Raw genomic sequence first — 24,777 nt, 5'->3', positions numbered from 1 at the left:
ACCAGACAGTTTGTTACTTACAAAAGTGTGTCTATTTATAAAACCATATTTTGAACTATGAAGATTTTATATCTTGTGATTATTTAAAAAGCATTTTAAGTAGTATACACTTCGCTTAATAATGAGTACACTACGGTACCTTATATAATTTTACTAAACTAAATTTAAAAAAGGCAACACGCTATTAAATATTTCGAAGTGCGACTGTTTTTTAAACATTGTTGTTGCAACTTTAAGCACATTTCTCCTCAATTTAAAATGAGTTTTAAATAAATTTTTTTTTTTTAATTCAAAAATCACGTGAATGCACAGTTGAATCATTAATAACACATATCTTTTTTTTTTTTTTTAGTAAAATAAACTTTGTCAAACAAAATAAAAAAGTAATAAAAAACATTATTAGGATGCACGCAAGAAAACATTATTAGAATGCACTTAATTACGCACCTGGAAATTCTTTTTTCCTAAAAAAAAGAAGTCTTATACCCCGTTCATACTGACGATAAAACACGTTTTAATTGACGTATTTTAAACGCGTTTTACATTTTACTATTCTCATCAAATTTAAAACTGGTTTTAATTAAAACACGCAACGTTAAAAGTTGTTTTAATAAAACAACGTCGCGAGGTTGTTTTAATTGCGTTTTATTACCCTGAACTGTTTTTAAATGGCGGAGGAAAAAGCTGTTGCTGAAGAAAAAGTTAAATCTAGAAAGAGAGCTAGACATTGGGATGATGAGGAAACAAAAATACTAATTAGTAAATGGTCAGAAGATAATATCCAAGAAAAGTTGAAGTCATGCACAAGGTTTTGTTTTGTTTTTTTCAGTTAAGTTGGATCAAATTGAAATAACTTGTTAAATAAAATCAAACCACTCGTTACTAAATAGTTTAAATAAATCACAAATAGACAAGAAGTGATTACGAATTACATTAATATTGAATAAACAAGGAAATGAATGTTTATAAATTGTACTTTTTACAACAAGATATTTATTTCTCTTTGATAGTTAGCACAATATATATATATATATATATATATATATATATATATATATATATATTATATATATATATATATATATAACTTCATATTTTTTGGATTTTAGAAAAGGAAAAATTTGGGAGGAAATTTTGCTATTCTTGCAAGCTTCTGGATATGAAGACAGAGATAAAGAGATGTGTAAAACAAGAATTCACACATTGACAAGTGCATATCGCAATTATATTGATAATAAACGAAATACAAGTGGGACTGGTCCTTCCAAAAAACCATCCTGCTTTGATGAAATTGATAAGGTTCTTAGTGACAAACCAACCACATTACCAACTTTTTTGAAAAGTTCCTCAGGCATGAATGTTATTATTGAAAAAACTGCAGAAGTGAATAATTTTAATAATTGTGTTAATGAGTTAGTAAACTGTGAACATATAGACATTGAAACTACTCCGTCAAGTTCTAAATCTGAAGAGTTGGTAAAAAAAGATAATAGTTTTTACTTTAAAAAATCCAAAAAGAAAAAATCAAGAAGTGAGGTAATGTTTGAACAGTTAAATGCCACTGTTAATAAATTTATGACCTCTCAGGCTGATATTGATCATAAAATTTTAGAAAGTATTTTAGAAAACCACAAACAAGAAGAATCATGTGTTATATTAAAAGTTCGTCAAGTTGAAGATTTATATTTTATTGAAATAGAACTTTCATTGGCAGATTTGACACTAGAAAAACTTACTTGCACAATAAAAGAGGAATTTTCAGTTCAAGATAATGCATCTTTATTGATTACCAAGTTACCAAATGTACTTATCCGAAATGATAAGGATGTTAAATGTCTTAAAAGTGGGACTGAGATAGAGTTTTTAATTATGATTAAAAAAATGTGAAGCAATTTCTTTGTTTTGTTATTTTTTTCTCAAAATAAAATAAACCATGCCTTTTACAACATTGTTTGAAAAAAATCATTTACAACTAAACAGTTGTAAAATAATGTTTTTTTATGGAATTTCTAATAAACTCAGCTTTATTGTCAAGTTCAATGCAACTGTGGTTTAATATAGGGTTTACTAAGTCAATTTCTGTTTGTTCAATCCATTCATTTAAATACTTTTGCTTTGTCAAAGTACAGAAGTTATGTAGTATACAACATGTTGTAACAATATTGACTGTGTGTTCAACTGTTGTATCTAATCTCTTTAAAAGACATTGAAATCGACCTTTTAATCTTCCAAATCCATTCTCCACCACCACACGACATTTACTAAGAGAAACGTTAAACTTTGCTTCTTCTATACTAAGATTTCCACGATCTGAGTAAGGTTTCATAAGCCAATTTTTAAGGGGATATGCTGAATCACCAAGGATAAGAGGACCAATTTCAATATTATCAATTATTTTAGATAAGTTTGTAGGTAAAAAGGTTCTAGCCAGACACTCTTTATATAAGGGAGAATTTTTAAAAACCCTTGAATCGTGTGATTTGCCAGTCCACCCTACAAAAATATCTCTAAATAAATACTTGCTGTCTACCAATCCCTGTAAAATAATGGAGTGATATTCTTTTCTGTTTATATAGTCCTCTGAATTTTTATGAGGAGCCTTTATTCTTATGTGACATCCATCAACTGCTCCAACTACTTGTGGAAAACCATATAATTTTTCAAAACTTACTATAATCTCCATTGTTTCTTCCCTTGAGGGTAAGGAAATGTATTTCTTCATTAAGTTATCAACAAAATGTTTACAAACTCTGTGAACTATTGTACAAACAGTTGATTTTCCTAAGCCAAATAAATTGGCTATTGTTCGGTAATCTGCAGATCCACTTAAAAAGTAAAGTGTCACAGCTAACTTCATTTCTAAAGGCAAAGATTTACGAAAGTTAGTGCCTTGTATAGGCATAAAAGGTGAAACTTCCTTGCACAGATAATTAAAGGCTGCTTTAGACATTCTTATGTTTTTTATCCAATCATCTTCGTTCCAACAGTTTACCATTGTTTTGTACCAAAAGCTTTGACTGCGAGGTTTAGTCCAAATTTTTCTGTAAACCACAAAATTATAAGCAGTAATACAGTTTATCAGTATGTGCTGCAATTGCAGTCTTCTTTTTTTCCTTGATATGTACAATAATACTCGTAACTTCGAGATCAAGTTTTTCTTTGAGAGCGCCATTTTCGAACGTTAATATAAATACTAAAGAACGTTCAATCTGAACGCAAGAAAACTGAAAACATGTTTATTATAAAACTATGTTTACATTAAAACATGTTTATTTAAAACAGAATTTAGTGTGAACTGGGTATTAGTATAATGAATTACAATAAAAACATGTTTTAAAAATTCAACTAAACTAAATTTGATTAAAGATTGAGAGAGAATAATAGAATATTTTTCTTTTTATAAAATGTTTCTTTGCGGTTATGGCTTTCAATATGTTTCTTTGCGGTTTTTCAACTTATTTTATTTTCAACTTATTTTAATCTTTATCTCTTACCAGTATCTGTTTGTAACTAAAGTTACTTAACAATTTTTTTTAACAGGTTATAACATTTGCCTTTTTTTTATTAATTAGTTTACTTTTAATTAACCTGTTTCATTTTAGTTGTATTTTAGTAGTCAGACATTAAAATTTTTTTTCTTCAGTATTTTCATCCGAGAAAAAATATACCCAAAAAAATATTATAATGAACTACTGATTATCATAATGGACGATTCAAGTAAGAAATAAAAAATAATTTCAGCTGTCCGCAGAGCGACTGGGAAAAAACCGGTGGGTACACCCCTGTACTAGTGTTATACATTGTTTGTTTGGTTGTCTTGATTTTTAATTATATTGGTAATAAATATATTAAAAATAACTATATTGGTGTGGAAGCACATGTATAACTAAAATGTTAGATAAAAATATAAAAGTAAATTTGACAAAGTCAATTTTTAATTTTTTAACATCTTTTAGGTTTATGTCTTTTAATAAAAATAATTATAATAAATAATAAAAATATTGACAAAATTAACAAAATTCAATAGGTGGAGGGCATTTTGGAATTTTTCCAATTTCAAAACGACACGCCTTAAAACTTTCAATATCATCGGAAGTCATCAGTGGTATTTGGAAGATATTTTCGATTTGAATTGGTTTATATACCCTTAGTTGTTCGTAAATTGGCAAAGACTGTATTGGTCGAACTTGTGTGGAAACTTGTGAAGATAAAAATGGATTTGTAGGTTGTGTAAAAGTTTGTGACGAAAAAAATGGATTCAAAGGTTGGGTAGAAACCTAAAATAAATTTTTAGTGTTATTTAAGTTCATGATGGCATAAATTAATTTAATAATTGAATACATTTATTTGCTTAAATTAACGATTGTAGTTGAAAAAACAAAGTCATTCAAACACAAACCTGAGAAAAGTCTGGTTTTTGGTCTGGTCTGTTGCCACTATTTGAAAACAAACCCATTGAAGTGCTATTTAAAGAAGAAACACCACCTGACTCATCTGTTGACGATGGTTTACTTTGTGAGTTTAAAACTGAAAATATATTTAAACTGCCAGCCATTGTTGAATTATTATTAAAAAAGTTAGAATTTGTATCGTTTGGAACGATACCTTTTTCAGAAGGTTGTAAGTTTTTAGAAAAAAAATTTAAACTTGTATCTGATTTAAATGGATTTTCTGAAGGTGAAGAAACTGAAAACAAATTATTTTTAACAACTGTAGAATTTTTTTCAGGTTCTTTAGTGTTGAATAATCCACCAGAACTACTAGATTGTGTTAATTTGCTAAAAAAACTATTTGTGTTATTATTAGAACCTTCCATACCAAAAATATTTGTGTTATTATTAGAGGCTTGCATACCAAATATATTTGTACTATTATTAGGGGCTTGCATACCAAAAACCTCTTTTGAAGTATTATTCAAATTAAAAAAATTTGAAGAACTTGAAGAACTTGCAAACAATTTCCCAGAAGTCTGTGATGAACTTTCGTAAGGATTGTTAAAAAGACTTTTATTATCAAAATGATCTGTTGTTGATGCTGCTGATTGGACAGTGCTGATTTCGGTAAACTGGAAAAACAAAATTAAAACAAGTTAATAAATTATACAGTATATAAAATTATATAAATATATATTTCATATTAAAATATTATATATTAACTATATTAATTATACACGCATGCTATGTAGTTAGCAGACGTGTTTTTACTATTTAAAAAATTCTGGAAATTTATATATCATCTTTACTTAGTTCAAAAAACTGAATTTGCTGAGTTAATAAAACAAGTCAAAGTAGAACAGTTGCAAGAAGATCAAAGAACATCAAGAGAAGTAAACTTTGGTGTTTTTAACAAACCAAACGTTACTACAGTTGATGTTATAAGTACAATGACAGTTAAGCAAAATTATATAAAACATAAAGAAAAATGTTGTTATATTTGGCATAATGGAATCAAACAAACTTGACATTAATGAAAAAGAAATAGATGATAAAGGGGCGGTTTTAGAGGTATTTAAGGGGCATTGATAGCCTTAAAATTGCAAGAACTCATTGTTTTAAAATACAAATAATAAAAATATTAGTCAAAAAAGAAAAGATGATTGCATTGCGGTAATTAAAACATTAATTAAGAAAAAGTAAATACTTCAAAAATGTTTATTTAAACTACGATTTAATGCCAATTCAATGACACTTTTTCAAACAATTACTAGATGAATGTAATTGACTAAATAGAGACTTAGATAATAAAAACATAAGAGATTATAGATAAGGGATTCTGAATAACAACATGATCAAATTTCCAACAAGCAAAAATTTATAATTTTCCTGGCTCAAACAATATAAAAGAATCTTTTAAACTTATTTACAATTATCTGTTAAATAAATCTGTTAAAAGTTTTGAAAAAAAAATGTCCCTCATTTAAAAAAAAGGTATAAACTTTAAAACTTAAAATCTTTCTTAAAGACTTAAAATCTCACTTAAATTGTTTTTATACTAATTTCACCTCTTTAAATAATAAAATAGATGAATTGGTTTACACCATCAAGCCATATTTTCCAGATTTAATCTGCATTACTGAAATTTGGTTTAACAAACTTTCTGATACACTTATAGAAAATTACTTAATGTATGGTTGTGATCGAACAAATGAAAAAATTGGAGGAGTTGCAATTTACGTAAAAAATCAAATAAACTTATATCAAGTCACACTGCCAACTATAAAATGTATAGACACCCAACAAGTTTGGGCTTGTCTAAATTTTGGAATCAAAAAGATTTTAGTGGGTTGTATTTACAAGCTGCCGAATTCAAATGAACTTACTAATGATAAAAATTATAAATATTATAAAACAAAAACAAAAAATTGATTGAAAAAAATTCTTTAGAGATCTCATAATTACAGGTGATTTTAATTACAAATTAAAAACATTCATTAAGAAAATTTGTAAATTGTCTTGATGAATGTTTTTTAAACCGATGTGTTGTAAATTCAACATTTCAAAGAGCAACTTGTCACGAAACAAACATACTAGACTTGATAATAGTAAATAATGCCAATAGAGTCAAATAGATTCAACCTAACACTCCTTTAGGTAACAGAAATTAAGGATATAATATAATAACATGCAATATATTATAAGTGAAACATATGTAAGCAAGACCAACACCTTTGAAAAAATTTAAAATTGGGATTGGTTTTTCAAAAATATAAAAGATTGTTGTGAGCTTCTCATTACCAAACAGCTTGTAAAGTTAAAAAAGCTATAATAAAGAACAAAAATTATATAGCAAAAAAACACATATATAAATAAAATAAGAAAAAAAATATATATATATATATAAAAATACATATATAAATACAAACAAAATAAGACTCAAAACTGCTACATGATTATATCAAAACAAATATGAAAAATTATTTAACATTGAAGATTGTAATGTGTGTGTAATTACGAACCAAAAGCAGATAGCTGATACTTTGAATGAATATTTTCAATCAGGATTTATAGAAGATAACAATGATATTTTACTAAAATTTGAAAAAAAGTGTTTAAATTCACTACAGTTTATTAGTATTACCTTAACTGAAGAGATTAATATGATAAATGCTTTAAACCCAAGAAAATCGGTTAGACCAGATGGAATTCATCCCTTTGTATTAAAAGAATGTACAAATGCTTTTTCTAATCCATTAACTTTATTATCTAACAAACCAATTTACAAAGGTGTAGTACATATTTCATGGAAGTCAGCAAACAAAGTGCTGTTGTTTAAAAATGGCAGTAGAAATAAAGTTTCAAATTATAGGCCAGTTTCCTTGACTTCAATTCTTTGTAAAACTTTAGAACATTTAATATCTAACCAACTCTTACATTATTTAAAGCCTAACAATTTTTTATTTTCTAATCAGCATGGTTTTACAAAAGGCAAAAGTTGCACAACTAATCTCCTTGAATACATGGATACAGTAACAACAGATGTTGCAGGCGGTAAATCATTTGATATCATCTATTGTAATAAAGGATATTTTCACATAGGAGATTAGCACTAAAACATGAAGCATATGGCATTACATCTATGTCGTTGAAGTAAATAAATTCCTTTTTAACTTATAAGAAGCATAGAGTTGTACTAGAAAAAAGTATATCATCATGGGTGGACGTAGTAAGCGGTGTACCGCAAGGATCTGTGCTTGTTCTAATTTTATTTTTAATATTTATCAATCATCTTCTAAATCAAATTACAAACCAATTGTTGTATGCAGATGATTGTAAGGTAATAGCTGAAGTTAACAATGAAATGAATATACATGTTAACAAAATGGCATTGTTATATTAGAAAAATGGGTAATAATCTGGAAAATGCAATTCAATTTTGAAAAATGTAAAATCATGCATATTGTTAACAAAAATAAAAATTGTAAATATTTCATGACTAACAATAATATAAAGCAAGAATTAATTATTACTAAATTGAAAAAGGATCTAGGCATGTTTATTTCAAATTACTTAAAATGGAAACCACAAGTCAAAATTGCACAATCTATTGTAAACTATAAATTTGGTATAATATGCAAACCATTTAAGTATAAAGACAGTAAACTAATGAAACTGCTGTATTGTATAGGCCTGCATTTAGACTTTGCAATACAGGTATGGAGTCCTTATCTTGAAAAAGATATAAATATATTACAAATTATTCAAAAACGAGTAACAAAATCTGTACCTGAGCTATGTCATCTATCATACAATGAAAGACTAGAAAAAATGAAATTGACATCTTTAAAACAACAAAGAATACGAGATATCATACAAATGTACAAATGGTATTAAGACATAGAGTAAATAACTTGGAAAATACCCCCTCAACATTCGTGCTCTTTAAATTTTCCAGGTTCGTCTTCAAAATTCAAGGCAACAAACATCATTTTTTCACAGATAAGAAATATTTAAATTAAAATCGTGAGGGTTTTTTTACAAATCGAACAGTCAAATTCTGGAACAAATTACTGATTGAAACAGTAGAAGTTAGAAATCTCAACTTATTTAAAGCTAAACTAGACTTAAACGTGTATATTAAACTTTCTTGTCTGTAACAGATTTAAGATGACGTTAAATCTCAACAGTATTGTTATTATTACTATTATTATTATTGCTATTATTATTATTATTATTATTATTATTATTATTATATGTATAGATATCTTATTTTATAATAATATATGTATTATTATATATATATTATATATTGTTTATATTTTATATATGTTATCACAATATAATTTTTACAACTGTCAATTTATGTCATTTTTTTTCTATTATTTTCTAAAATAGACTTTTACTGAACTGATCGTGTTAGGTTGTAGATATGTTTCTGATTAGATCATTAAACTCAAGGAAATTATGGCCTCCTCATTTCAACTACACCTGTGAAACTGTAATTTCAATCTCTAATATCTTTTTTGTTGTCAGACTTGCTACTTTTTTCTCAACATGGCTGATGCCTTTTAAGGGGATAGGGAACAAGCAGCTGGTGCAGTATGGGGTCAAAGGATTGTCAATATAAATGGTTTAAGGCGCATTTGTACCTGAGAAAGATTTTATAGAATTAACAATGCAGAAGATATGCAATTACTTTAGTAGTCTATTAGTTGTTGTCAAATACTGGATAGCAAACTTCATGGCACTTTTTTCTCTTCTGTACCAACCTGTACCATATCAAATACAACTAAGTATGCAAATTTGAAAACAGAAAATTTGACAAATATTCTTATACAGTGTATAGTATTAACATATATATGGACACATTATCAACTGAAACAAATAACTTACTTTCAAGAGTTTTTTTGAAACAATTGCAAGTAAAATGCCTAGGACTTGTCTTGATCCTCTATACAAGCCGAAGATGACTTTTAAGCCTCATACATTTTACAACTTGTTTACATGGATTACTTTTTTGATCTTGTCAAAATAAACCGTCTATACACAAAGCAAAATGCATCTGCTGGATGCCACTCGATAACTATTTAAATTAATAACCACTCGATGCTATTTAAATTAAATAATCTTCAAATACACTTTTATTCTTTTATTCACCAGTAACATGGACTGAAACATTAGTTCAAATTGCCTGTGCTTTTATATTTGTATAACTTCATTTGAAAAATGAGAATGCTCTAGAAATTTCCAAAAGTTTCTTGAAAGTTCAAGGATATTCTGGAAAATTTTATTTTGTATTAACTTTTTTTTTTTTCAGGAAAAAAAATTATCTACTAACAAATCATTATTTAAATTAACAAAAAGCAAGAAAAAGAATGACTGTGATATTGGGAGATATATCAATAACATTGTTGTGAAGCATTGGCATTATATTAGAGATGACACTTATTTAGCAGATATGCTCTCGTTAAAAAAAAACTTTAAATTACATTAGCTAGAAAAACATAAAAAAAAAAAGGAAAGAATTCTAAACACTTAGGTGTGAAGAAAAATATCATTTATAAGCATGAAGAAACAGTTATGGTTAAAGAATAGAACTTTGGTTTACATCTTTTACCATCAATATTTTTGCATCTGTTGCCATGGAAGCAAATCAGGTTAAGCTATTGAAATACTTGGTATTACTGGATTAACCATCAACATGTTGAAAACTTTGCAATGTGCTAAAGAGCGTTGTGTTTGCAACGTTGTTAGACCTGAATATTTAAAAAATTTTTTGAAGCATGGTCATACTAACCAATTACAGGAAGACCATTTTCAAAAAATGGGAATCTTTAGAGCTATTATATAATAAATTAACTCAATTTAAACTAAATGCAAAATAAATCAAGTAAAAAATAAACTTGAATAAAAGCCTTTACCTATACAAAACTTCTATTTAATTAAACTTCTGGTTTTTAGATTTACTTTTACATTTAAACTATAACATTTATATATATTTATACAAAATTTAAAATTTATATTCTTTTCAAAAAAAAAAAAAAATATTGAAAATCTTAAAATAAAAATCACAACAAAAAAAAGATCTCTTGCCATACTTTTACTATTATACTTTATTTAATTTTATCAAAGAAATAGTATATAATAATTTTATCAAATAGGAGAAATATTTTCTTTATAACATAGAGATGTGAGTTGTTTTCTATGGTTCTTATTTTTTTGCCAAAAAAACCAACTGCTTCGTTTTTTATTTTTTTTGGTAACTACTCTTTTTTTTATTTTAAACTGAAATAATTTTAAAAATTTGTTTTTAAGTGTTAATTATTAAAGGAAAGTTTTCATTCTTTTATTTAACATAAGATTTTATTAGTACTGCCTTTAAAGTTCTTAAAGTAGCAATTTTTTTTTTTTGAAGTTTTTTAACTAACTACTTTAATGCCTTTTAAATTTAAACCTCAAAAGTGTGTTTTTGGCAATATTTATTAAAAGACTTTGTCATTCTCCTATTTAACATACCATTTATCTGTCTTGTTTTATAAATTCTTCAAATGTTCATCAAATAAGTTTAATAATTGTTCTTTGATGACTCAATTATAATCAGCTAAATTGAAAAAATTATTTAAAGAAACATTTTTCTTATAAAATACATAGACATCTTAAGAAAAGGAGATTTATTTTTATTTTTTTTTTTTTATGCAGATATGTTTTTCGAGTTTAAAACAATTTTTTCTTAACAAAAACAAATAAAAATCCTTAATAAAAACAAATTTCTCAACAGAATGAATGAAAACTAATTTTTGTAATTTGTAGAATGAATAAGAACGTTTTTAATTTGTAAATTTGTTAAATGTTTTTTAATTTATAAATAAAATAACACTGCATTGCAAAATTTATATGTATTGTATAAGTTATTTTTTTTAATTTTGCTATCTTATTTTATCCTTTTTGTCTTTTAATTTTATTTCTGCAATTGCAAATAAATAAAATTTGTCAACATTTAAGTTTAGCTTTCTATTCAGCCGATTTGAAAGTGAACAAAAACATAACAAGACCATACGAGACGACCAAACAGAACATACTAATGCACTACACCATCACACCTGTAGACATCAACAGTCTCTAAAATCAGTAGATCAAATATTTGTTCTTTGATGCATAAGTTCTGCATACAGAGTGACTAGAGCGTTAGCTGTTTCTCTCCATGCCCCCTTATCGTTGATTCTTCGTTTTTCTACTTAACAAAAGTCTTGCCACACATTTTATATTTTCTTATGATTTTTATTTTTAATTCAATGACATCATCTACAATCTGTTTTTATTTTCACATCTCCCAGGTCTACGTAACTGGACAGCTCTGTTGGTCACTTTTTGCGATCTTTGTGTCGCATAAACAATTAAAATAACACTGCATTGCAAAATTTAGATGTATTGTATAAGTTTTTTTTTTTAACTTTGCTATCTTATTTTATGCTTTTTGTTTTTTAATTTTATTTCTGCAACTACAAATAAATAAATGTTGTCAACATTTAATTTCAGAAAGTGGAAATAGTATTTACAATCATGTTATAAATAATATTGTATAAGTGTGTTGTAGTATTTTTATTTTTTAAATTTATACCTTTTTGGTAACTGTTTGGAAACATAAGATTATTAATGATGATATATTATTGTTGTTTTGAAAATCTTAATGTACCAGTTTATCATAATTTGTAGTAAAGTAAATTTTTAGTAATACAATAACTATTATTAGTTTTTTAACAATGAAATTATTTTAGAATATATATATTTATAAGGTATTGTAAGCATTAAGCAAATTTCAGATCAAAATAGTCACATCATTTAGTTAATTAGAACATAGTAATAAGTAGTAATAATAGAGTAGTCTGTGGCCACACTGGGGGTAGAAAGAAAACGTCTGTGAGCTATTTATTTATGCCAACAAGCCAGGTGAGCAAAATGAAAAGAGTTCAATGTTCTTTTTGCAATGATGTTATGTTGAAAAGTGGAACACAAATGGCCATGCATATTAGGAAATGTAGAAAGTGTCCAGTTGAAGTCAAATACAAATTTTTAAATGATGACACAGTCAAGTCAAAAAAAATCATGACGGAAACAACAAAAAGAAAAGCAACATGCAAATTTGAGTATTGTTAATAATAATTATGGAAAACCTTTTTAAATAACTTACGCCCAGATTATCAGCTCCCATTAAGGTATAAAGTGTCAAACACACTTTTGGATAAAAATTTCAATAGAATATCAAGCTAGTAGGACTTATGTGTGATGGATGAAGGAATATTAGGTGAGTAATAATTTAATAAATTTAAACAGAAATAATAATATATTATTTATGCATATAATTCAAAAATTAAAACTTGAAAACTATTTACATTTTGCAGAAATGAAGCCGGTATTAACTTTGTGTTGACATTGCTATTATCATTGTCTATTTTATGGAAATCATTACCTTCAGGTAGAATTTACATGAATGTATATCTATTTTTAAGAATAAATAATTAATATATATTTTTTAAAAATTGTTTTTAACTCTCTCCTAAATCGTGACTTAGTTCTTCACGTTCAAAACGTTTTTCTAATTTTATAACTGAACAGTTTGTAAAGTATATACATAAAAGTAATAATTTTCAGGTTCATCAAGTCATTCTGGTGAATACATGGCATAAATATATTCTTTCTGATGAAATATGGAGTTTAATATGTTTAATATTTTTTAAACTTATGAAAATTTTTAAATAAAGATGTTTTTACACAAGGGTATTAGTTTTTACACAAGGGTATTTACACAAGGATATTAAAGGGTATTAGAAGAAATTAATCCAAAAAAAGTTATGGGAATAGTAAAAGACAATGTGGCAAATATGAAAATGGCATGGAAACTATTAAAAAACAGCTAACCTCTTCTTAATTGCAATGTATGTATATCTCATGGTCTCAAATATGCTTTTTAATGATTTTATAAAAAAACCTACTCTTTGTGTGTTAATGTCACAAGCAACAGAGACTGTAAAGGAAAGCAAAAACTCTCACATAATAGGTGCAATATTTAAAGAAATTCAAAAATCAACAGTTGATTCAAACATTTCATTCAAACTATCGGTAAAGACCAAGTAATTGTTAATTTTATACAAATAAATAAAACATAGTTTTATTTATTTGTATAAAATAGTAATCTATTTTATTTCTAATTTTATATTATTAAATTAGGATATGTGATTAAAATCTATTTATTAAAAGATGAGGTTCCACTGTGGTGTGTCTTGAGAGTATACAGAAAAATAAACAGTCTTTAAAACTATTAGAACTGAATACACAACACTCTCTGAGCAATGTGTACTCAGTTCTACAACAAAAAATAGCTTGTTATCAGATATTTTTTGGGATAAGGGTCAAGGATTTTCAAAGCTGCTAGCATCAATAGCTGATGCAGTCAAGATAACTGAATTATCAAAAGTAGCAGCAAAAATTCTTCAGTTTCCTGCTACAAGTACTACTTGCGCAAGAAGTTTTAGCAGTTATGCAAATATTCATAGTGCTAAAAAAAACAGATTAACAAATGAATGAGCAGCAAAATTAGTGTTTGAAACGCAAAATTTAAAACTCGAAGTAATGGATATGTGTGCACACAACAACCAATTCTGCCTAAAGAACCAATATGTATTTCAGATAAATCTTACAAATCTGTAAATGTTTCAGATGAAGAGTCACCTGAACAAAAATTTGAGTCACTTGACCAGGAATCAGAGTTTTCTAGTCAAGATTCTTCTGTAGATGAGTTTTAGATAAAAAAAATTTAAAATAAAATTATTTCTTATCTATTTTTGAATTCAAATTTTGTAGAGAACAAATAGTTTGTTAACTATTTTAGCAATAAAAAAATCATTAATTTTTTTATTGCTATTAATTTAAAATTGAACTCTTTTAAAAGTGAACTCTTTTGTTCATGCTTTAATAAAAATTAATTAATTTTAATATAATCTAATATAGAATCAAAAATACTCAAACAAAACTAAATAGAAACATTTTAGGTAAGTTGGAAACATTTTTAAAAAGTTAAAAGTAATTAAACAAAAACACTAAAAGGATCTGTAGCCAAAAAAAAGCCAAAAAAAAAAAAAAAAAACAAATTTAAAAAGACACGTTTTTTTTTGAGTGAAAAAAACATGATAGCGAAAAAACACGTTTTTTTGCATCTCTAATAACATCATAATTAGCATAATTTATCATAATTTATTTATTCTCAATTATTTTTTGATTTATTATTTATTTTTTTTGTTTAATTCTGTAAATGTTTATTTTTTTATTTTTTCAACATTTCTTAAGTCTAACTTCAACTAAAAAATTTATATTCAGATTTATGTTTAAAAGATTGAAGATTGAAAAATAAAAAAGGTGAAACAAATATTATATTATCACTAATTACTTACTAATTGCTTGTCGTCATACTTAATAAGCTGATTTCGTCGCTTTAAAACATGATTAGTAAGATTTTGAACACCTTCCAGCTAAAAACAAAAAAACATAGGGTAATTCTGTGTCAAATCAGCAGGCTCATGTCACCCCATGTTTTAGATTTTGCTAATTTTTTTTATATGTTATAGGGTTTATGAAAATTAGAAATATGTGAAGCTTAGAATCTTTAACCCCTTATGGTTCTTGAGATATTCAGGATTCAATTTTCTTATTTATGCTGACTCAGAATTTCTTGCAAAATACATTTTTGTTGTTAAATAGCAAGTTTTATGAACCAAATGAGGTACCATCTTGAAATATTCAGACATAGACAATCTTTCACATGGCAGATACAAATATCAAATTGAAATTTTTTTAGACCACCATAATTACATTTAAATTAGATAATAAAGGCATATATTTTAGGGCATTTCGATGGTCAAAATGGTGATGTCACCTTGATAATTTTTTTTTGAAGGATTGTTATAACTCACAATATAGGTATCAAAAATCACTATTAATAAAAAATATATTACTGCATTTTTCAACTTTTCTAAATGCAGTCTTTTAAGTAATTTTTGGACAAAAATTAAATATTTGTCCAAAATTAAAAATTTTGTTTTGTTAAAATTTTTCTTTTAAGCATTTTGGAGGCATTATGAAGCAATAATTAAATATAATATTTTTATTTGTTGAAGCTAATTTTTTTGTAAAAGACCAACACTTTTTTAACTATAGAAACTTTACTAGGCTGTAATCCAAATGCATTTATAAAAGACATTTTTTGTAGAAGACTACATTTATAAAAGACATTTTTTTATCTTTTATTATTGCTTTTGATTTCATGTTGTAAATATTAGTTTCCTGTTACTTTGCAGAATTTTTATATTTACCTAACTAATTAATAAATGTTAAATGATTACTATATGATCTGTAAATAAAATAAAAATTAATTACCCTTTAATTATGTATAAGAGGAAGTCATATAATATGGCACATCCAATTCTATGGATATTATAATAAAATGTATAAATAAATTACCAAACTAAATAATATTAATGGTATTTCAAAAAAAATATTTATTTCGTAAAATATTTCAAAACTAGATTTTTTGAATAAAATTAAAAGTTGGAAAATATGGAGAAGTGTTTTATTGGATTAAATCGTAATGTCTTCTTAACAAGAAGACAAGGTCTTAACAAGAAGACAAGGTCTAAAAAGACCTTGCTTAACAAGAAGACCAGGTCTAAAAGACCGTGTCTTCTTGTTAAGCAAGGTCTAACAAGAAGTCAAGGTCTTTTAGATTTATCAACATTTTTAAGTTATGAAATACACAAGTTATTATGGAGAGCTGGTTTATTTGATAATGGAAAATTGTTTATAACAATTTTAAAAAAATGGAAATTGAAAGAAAAACATAAAAGGCAATTTTGTTATTATTTTGATGATTACAATGATTTAAATAGTAATTAAATAAACTAACTAAATGACAACTAAATGCTTTTTTAAGAAGAAAATTCAAATATTTTTATAAATTTTAAATTTAATTGTTTTATAAATTAATAAATATACTAATATGTTCTTTACAATGATGCTTAGTTGATATTAGTTTTTAGAAATTTTAAAGTGTAAATAAAATATAAAAATCAAATAATCATTGCTATAGCAAGGTTGAGTCTGAACATGCCAATGCTCAGCTCTCAATGAAAGTCCTAATTCTATAAGTGTGTCACCTATTAAGCTTAAATCAGTGCCAAAATACCAATGGTTACCAGCTGCCAAAAGAAAATTTGTTCAAATAACTGAAGCAACAACAAACATAATAAATGAAGTTTATAATATTGATCCTATCTTGTACGCCACTAATTTCTTTAGTTGATATTCATAAAATTGACAATCTAAACTGACTTTTAAATAAATTAAAAGATAAAAATGTGACATCATACTCTGTAAAAATACAGATAATAATATTAACTCCAGAATCATGGTCACTCCCAAAAGCTGCAGAATTATTTAATGTATTTTTTTTTCTTATACAAGAGGCTAGAAATATTATAAAAATTTTTGTACAAACCATCATCAAAAAAAGAAAAGTCGCTTTTCCTTGAAACCATTGATCTAGTTCATAGATTTTATCAAAGTGGCAAGTACACACAAATGGTGCCTAAAAAGAAAGGTTTTGTCAGTATAGGGTACAGGCAACATATGCAAAAAAGACTAATATTGATTAATTTAAAAGAACTTCATGTAGCATTCAAATCTGAACAATATTGGATTTTCAAAGTTTTGCAGCCTTCGCCCAAGATGGTGTGTAACCACAAACTCGTCTGGCACTCACAGTGTTTGTGTCTGTTGTATCATCAGAATGTTAAGTTGTTAGCTGATGCTATTAAAATTGACAAAGACTGGGAATGATTATTTGCAACCGGGATAATCTAGAGTGCATGTTACATCAATATCTACTATGTCCTGGTATTAGGACTTTAAAAGAATTCTTAACAGTAAATTTTGACAACAGTGATAAAAAAATAACAATTAACAAATGGCAAGGTACTGATAGAACTACACTGATCAATCAAAAAATCAATATCGAAGTTGTTATTAACCTTATATGAAATAAAATAGATAAACTTACATCTCATTCATTTATAGCTAAAAGTCAGGCCAAGTACCTTAAAGACTGTAAAGAGTTTTTAAATCACAATGAGTGTATAGTATTGGATGACTTTACAGAGAACTTTTCATTTATTGTTCAGAATGAAGTGCTAAGTTACAACTGGAATAAACCAAAATGTACACTTCATCAGTTTCATTAATATATTCTATAAATCAAATGCTAAACTGATATCTAAGTCATTTACCTTTCTTTCTGATGATGTTAAGCATGATGTATACTTTTTATATATAATACAACAGCTAGTTATCAATTACATTAAAGTGCAAACATTCTACAAGTTAGTAATATTAAATACTTCACTGATGAATATAAATATAATGATAAATATATAATATAATGATAAATATACTTCACAATATAAAAACTTCAAGAACTTTATTAATCTTTGACACCACAAAGAAGACTTTGAAATTGATGCTGAATGGGTTTTTTTTACCCATAAGCCTTAGTAAATCTGCTTGTGATGGTATTGGGGGCACAGTAAACAGACTAACTGCACAAGCCAGTTTAGAAAGGAAAAGATTTTAGATGTAGATAAGATGTTTGAATTTTGTGTAACCAATATAAGAAATATTCATTTCATTTTGGTTTATAAACAGAAATAAATGAAGTTCGATCATCATTACAACCAAGGTTTACTATGGGAAGAACTTTGCCAGGAACAAGATGCTTCCACCATTTTATACCAATTAATAAATGGACAATTTCTTTTAAAAGGATGAGTCAAAAAACTGATGTTCAGACATTTAACCTTGTGCAGATACTAAATGAGTTGTTCGTGCAGCAGGTAATTTATAATCATAAGGATTATGTAGATTGCAAGTATGACAATTTTTGTTAGATTGGAATTATAACCAAAAAAGATGAAAGAGAAGGAGATTATAAAATTCAATTTATGCATCCACATAATTCCAGTCCAAGTTTTTTTGGCCCGCACAGAAAGACATGTGTTGGGTCCCATTAAATCATGTTTTTTGTACCATTGATCTGCCATCTACAACAAATGATCGCATATAAAATTTCAGAAACTGAGTTAGAAAAAATTTTTGAAAAAAATAATAAAGATTTATAGAAAAATTCATAAGCATTATTATTTTTATTCCTAGTAACTTGTCTTTATGTTTTAAACAAAACAAAAAAAACAAAAACAAAAAAAAAATTTGGGAAGAGGTGTTGGTAAAATGCTTAATTGCACCCCTCCTCTTTAGACCATGAGCCCTCCCCAGGTACAAAAAAAATTAATAAAGTATAAATTTATTATTGCCCTCAAAAAGACTTTAACAATACTTTTTATAACAAAAAATTAAGATTTAGCTAACTTTGTCATAAATAAGTTGGCAATAAATTTTATGCTGACTCAACATATATACAAGCTTTACTTTAAAGGCTGCAATTAGAAAAGTTGAAAAATGCAGTAATATCTTTTTTATTAATAGTGATGTTTGATACCTATATTGTAAGTTATAATAATGCCTCGAAAAAAAATTATCAAGGTGACATCAGCATTTTGACCATCAAAATACCCCAAAATATATGCCTTTATTATCTAATTTACATGTAATTATGGTGGTCAAAAAAATTTTCAATTTGAAATTTGTATCCGCCATGTGGAAGATTGTACAAAATTTCAGGATACAAAATTTCAGGATGATACCTCATTTGGTTCATAAAATATTACTATTTAACAACAAAAAAGTATTTTTCAAAAAATACTGAGTCAGCATAACTAAAAAATTGAATCCTGAATATCTCAAGAACTGTAAGGGGTTGGAGGTTCCAAGTTTTAGATATTCTTAATTTTCATAAACGCTATAACATATAAAATGATTAACAAAATTCAAAACATGGCGTGACATAATTTGTTTTTTGTCTGCTGATTTGACATGGATTTACCTTATAATCAACAAAGCAAAAAAACCATTTTCAAAAAACAAAAACTTAGTTTAAAAAGACAGCTTATGATATAATTGTTAACTGAAAGATTTCGTACAATTCCGGAAAAATAAAATTCTTTCGGATGGATATTGAGAATATAGAGCTTTTTCTTTCGTACTGAACTTTACGAAACATAAAAAACCATTGGTGTTCATTTCGTAAATGTTTCTTGCAAAATGTAGCCTTTCACAAGTTGAATTACAAAATAAAACTATTTTGCTTTAAGTCTATAAAAAAAATTTGTTGGCCAAACAGATATATTTGTAAAAAATAAAATTTTTATTTACCAAAATGTTTATAAAATTTTATTTTCAGTATTGCAACATATGAAGATTGTAATGTTTTATTTTTAATATAATGATAAAATAATGATAAAAAACCACAAATGCAACTTGCAAAACAGTTCTTAATGGAAAAAAACTTACGAAATGGCATAATAAATATATTACGCTTAATGAATAAATACATATAATTAACTATGTAAATAAAATACTAATTTTTTATATGATATTGATAAGTTTCAGTTTTAAACTTTTATAAAAAAATCAAGACTTTCATAAAATATACTTTTTAGAATGTCATTTAATGAATAAGAATTAAATAATGAAGATAACTTGAACAACGTTAACATACAAATGCAATTGCGTAATAGGGAAACAATGCTTTTGTTGAAATCAAAAACAGACCTAATTTAAGTGATGAATACTAAAACTTAATTATGTAATAAAATGCCTAAAAATGGCTCTCACTTGTTTTCAAATAGTATAATTTTACGTCTAGTCAGTTTCAATTTTTTTATTTTTGAGGTGCTCTGTTTTATGCGCTTTTGCTTTTATTACCTCAATAACAACAAGTAAATTTTAAAAAAATTTAAAGAGATTCTTTTCAATAATTTTTTCTAAAATATTTTCCTTTATTTAAAAAAAAAAGTCAGGGCGGGAAGAGCAGTTATTGCCGCTTGTGTCGTTGGCCCTGATAATGTTTTATTTTTCAGCATCTCAACATTATTGGGACTATACAACTGCTGAAAGTTTTAAAGCTCTAGCTATATAGAAAAACTCTAGCAGTAAGAAATGGCAACGGCCAAACAACACTTAAAGTTCAATTAAACTTTGTAATAGAATCAAACATTTTACTAAGTTTTTATATATGAGAATATAAATAGTAAACCTCTATTTCTGCTAAGCCAAAGACAATAAACAACCGAAAGTCAGAAGTAAATCAAAGTCGATACTTGATAAATATAAATATGTATAAACACTGGCGTAGAGACATGTTGCGGAGGGAGCATTGTCCTTTCCCTTAAAACTGACTCAAAGTTTCAATTTTTTCTATTTAAATTTTAGCCGCGCTAGGCCCCCTAAGTACTATTTCAGTACCTCCCCCGTCCTAACTTTCTTAACCTTTCTAGGTCGCTGTATATATATACATATACACACACATATATATATATACATATATATATATATATATATATATATATATATATATATATATATATATATATTCGTTCGATCCCCACCACCTCCCTGGTAGTACCGCGCTCAACTTGTTTCTCCGCGCAGCGGCCTTGTTCCCGAAGGTTCGTGTATCGGAGTTATAGAGTTGAGAGAGGGTTAAAACCACTATTAAGTGGCCTCCTCATCTGTAGTGGCCTTCTCGGCCTTGAGGAGGTGAATAACAAAAAAAATATATATATATTAACAATTTTAAAATGTATTCTACAAATAGAGTGCTCAATGTTCTTAAAAGAACAGAGCAATTATAAATTAGTAGAAAATCACTGTATAAATTAGTAGAAAATCACTGTGTTTCATCAATAAATACTCATCAAAAATGAAAGATCAAATTAATAAAACTTCAATTTATATCAAAAATTAAATTACAGGAAGTCGCAAATGTCTTAACTACTGTAAATTTTTACACATTTGTGGAACTTGCTGACACTATTATAAAAAGAATTCTTTGGTGATTACTTATGCTTTTTTAGAAAAATATTAAAAAAAAAAAAGTAACTTTAAGTAACTATTATTTGAGCTCATTTATTTTTGAAGTTTTTTAAGAGAAACTTATTTTCGTGTCTACATTATATATATATATATATATATATATATATATATATATATATATATATATATATATATATATATATATATATATATATATATATATATATATAAATATACAGTACTGTGAATAAGTTTTAGACCACTTATATTTTTTCAAAAAATCCCTTTTAGAAAAGAATTCTTTTCTTATATTTAAGTTTGTAGTTCTAAATTATAAACTTATTAAAATACATGTATTTCACACAAAATATGGAACAATCACAAACTTTTTAATGTCAAACTTCATAAATAACTCATAATATTTACTATGTCCTCCTTTTGCCTCAATCCTAGCCAATATTCGCCAGGGAATAGATTCATACAAGTTAGCTATAAAATCCTGGGGTATGTTGTTCCATTCTCTTTGAAGTACTTCAAAACATTCTTTAGCATTTTGGGGAGCATGTTCGACCTTTTTTCTGTTTAGGTAATCCCTAATATGTTCAATTATATTCAAAATTAGACTCTGGGGAGGCCAGGTAATCAATTCCAGTACTCCTTCCTCTGCCATTTCATTTAAATAATTTTTTGCCACTTGAGATCAATGTTTTGGATCATTGTCCTGCTGCAGAATAAAATTATGACCTATTAGTCTCATTCCGGATGATACAGCATGGTGCCTTAGGATATCCACATAATGTTCCCCGGTGAGTCACCCCCCTATTTTGATCAAATCATCTACTCCAGATGAAGATAAACAGGCCCAAACTTGTAAAGAGCCTCCTCTGTGTTTAATAGTAGGGTTTAAACACTCGGGCTGATAGGCTTCTTCAATTCTTCTTCAAACATATTGGCGTCCTTTACTTTCAAAAATTTCGAATTTGGACTCATCAAAGTACAGAACCTGATTAAACATTTCCTGGGCCCAATCTTTGTGTTGTTTAGCATATTTAAGCTGTTTTTCTTTATTGCCACACCGTAATAATGGTTTTAAAATTGCAACACACCCTTTTAATCCCGATTTAATTAGGTATTGTCGAATAAAAGAAGAGCTGACATTTTTCCCAATTGCTGTGTTAATGTCTTTTGCCAGCTCGGTTCATGGTTTTTTTGTATTTCTTAAAGACAGGGTTTTTAAATATTTATTGTCATCTTTTGTTAGCTTAGGAGGTCTACCACTTTTCTTTCTATCTTCAAGGAAGGCAGTTTCTCTGATTTCTGTAACAGCATTCTTCGAATATCCTGTTTTAAATGTAGTTGATTTAGATGTTTATTTTTATCTTATAATGCATTATGGAAGGTGAAATTGTGCATGAAAAACATTCTATACAAAAATAGAAAAGAGATTTATCAAAGTATAAAACTAATTAGAAGTCAAAAAATGGCTGGTATCAACTGTCAATTGAGAAAAACTTTAAAATTGCAGTAAGAAAGGAATTTTTTTAAATCTGCTTTTGATAACAAAATTTAAAAAATTCATGACTAAAAAAATTAACAAAAGTAATCTAACTTTAAAATAATGTAAAATTGTTTTGCAATGTTTCTTGAAGAAATAATTTTTTTTTAAATATTAATTCATTTTGTAAAAAAACTAAAACATTAAAGTCTATAGATTACAAAAAACTCTATAGATTACAATGTGTCAAAGTAACCAAAAAACTTCATTTTTTGATTTGAGAATAGAGAAGTATTTTTTTAAGAGAATTTTTTTCACAAATGGAACTAAAATTTTTTGTTTTCATTAATTTAATATTACATAAAAATTGTTCTATAAACAAAGTTAAAGTCGTATTTAAGAAAATAAACTTTCTTTAGAATATGGCGTATTACACCTGTAACAACTTTATTAAATATTATCCTCTTATAACTGCTTATCTATATATACAAACATATATATATATATATATATACAAATATATTTATATATATATATACAAACATATATATATATATACAAACATATATATATATATATGTATATATATATATTTATACATATACATATACATATATATATATATATTTATACATATACATATACATATATATATATATATATATACAAATACATATATATATATATATATATATATATATATATATATATATATATATATATATATATAGTATATATATATATATATATATATATATATATATATATATATGTATATATATATATATATATATATATATATATATATATATATATATATATATATATATATATATATATATATATATATGTATTAAACCCTGCAAAAAACGAAGTAGGTAGAGTTTCTAAAGTTATTCTATCAAAAATAAATAGTGATCTTAGAAAAAAAGTTTGCATCAATCAATGGCTAAACTCACAGAACGTTATAGATTGGTTTCAAAGTATTAAAGAAAAACATTTATACAAATTCTTAATTTTCGATATAACTGATTTTTATCCTTCAATTAATGAAAATTTACTGAACAATGCTATAGCCTTTGCTGAAAAATACTTAATTATAAAACAAGATGAAAAAAAGTTAATATACCATGCCAGGAAATCATTATTATTTAACAACGGTGAAGCCTGGATTTAAAAAAGTGGAGGCTTATTTGATGTCACCATGGGAGCCTTTGATGGCGCAGAAGTTTGTGAGTTAGTTGGAATATTTATCTTGTTTCAATTATCACAATCTTACAATAAAGATGAATTCAGATTGTATAGAGATGATGGTCTAGCAGTGTTTAAGAACCGGAGTGGCCAACAGATGGAAAAAATTAAAAAGCACTTCGTGAAAATTTTAAATAATAATGATCTTCTTATATCCATCAGCTGTAATTTTAAAATTGTTAATTATCTGTACTTAACGTTAAATCTTAATGACAGTTCTTTCCAACCTTACTGCAAGCCTGGTAATTCCATCAGTTATATAAATGCTGTCTCTAACCACCCTCCTAGTATGCTAAAAAGCCTTCCTCAAACTATCGAACTAAGATTGTCAACCAATTCTTCTAACGAAAATATTTTTAAACAATCCATTCCTCTTTATCAAGATGCATTATTTAAATCAGGTTTTATCTGCAAATTCACCTACCATTCAAATAAAAAACAGATCCCATTCAAAAATCACAAGCGAAACATAATCTCGTACAACCCACCTTTCAGTACCAATGTTGCAACAAAAATAGGAAGTCGTTTTTTAAACATAGTAGACCTGCACTTTCCGGTTGGTCA

General features: G+C 26.4%; 3 protein-coding genes across 3 annotated transcripts in view; 1 reads left to right on the top strand and 2 right to left on the bottom strand.

Moving 5' to 3' along the window:
- Positions 1–578: 578 nt before the first annotated feature.
- LOC136079459 (uncharacterized) lies at positions 579–1,887 on the top strand. The gene is made up of 2 exons (XM_065795198.1): positions 579–808; positions 1,110–1,887. Exons 1-2 carry the CDS (start codon positions 669–671, stop codon positions 1,885–1,887), a joined length of 918 nt encoding a protein of 305 aa, XP_065651270.1. The 5' UTR covers positions 579–668.
- An 85-nt stretch (positions 1,888–1,972) lies between these two features.
- LOC136079458 (uncharacterized) lies at positions 1,973–2,995 on the bottom strand. Its single transcript, XM_065795197.1, has one exon. It carries the CDS (start codon positions 2,993–2,995, stop codon positions 1,973–1,975), a length of 1,023 nt encoding a protein of 340 aa, XP_065651269.1.
- Positions 2,996–3,894: 899 nt separating this feature from the next.
- The window catches only part of LOC100197308 (nucleoporin NUP42), a 30,939-nt gene continuing 10,056 nt past the window's right edge, over positions 3,895–24,777 (bottom strand). Inside the window, exons 6-8 of the mRNA XM_065796520.1 lie at positions 14,882–14,959; positions 4,400–5,065; positions 3,895–4,277 (exon numbers count right to left, since the gene is read on the bottom strand). Of these exons, the coding sequence (XP_065652592.1) occupies positions 4,011–4,277; positions 4,400–5,065; positions 14,882–14,959 (1,011 nt within the window). The 3' untranslated portion in view covers positions 3,895–4,010. The remainder of the gene's footprint in view (positions 4,278–4,399; positions 5,066–14,881; positions 14,960–24,777) is intronic.

This window comes from Hydra vulgaris, chromosome 04, assembly GCF_038396675.1.
Source record: "Hydra vulgaris chromosome 04, alternate assembly HydraT2T_AEP".
In the NCBI taxonomy this organism is placed as follows: Eukaryota; Metazoa; Cnidaria; class Hydrozoa; order Anthoathecata; family Hydridae; genus Hydra; species Hydra vulgaris.
Note: the sequence above shows the minus strand (reverse complement) of the source record. Positions and strands in the feature narration are given on the sequence as shown.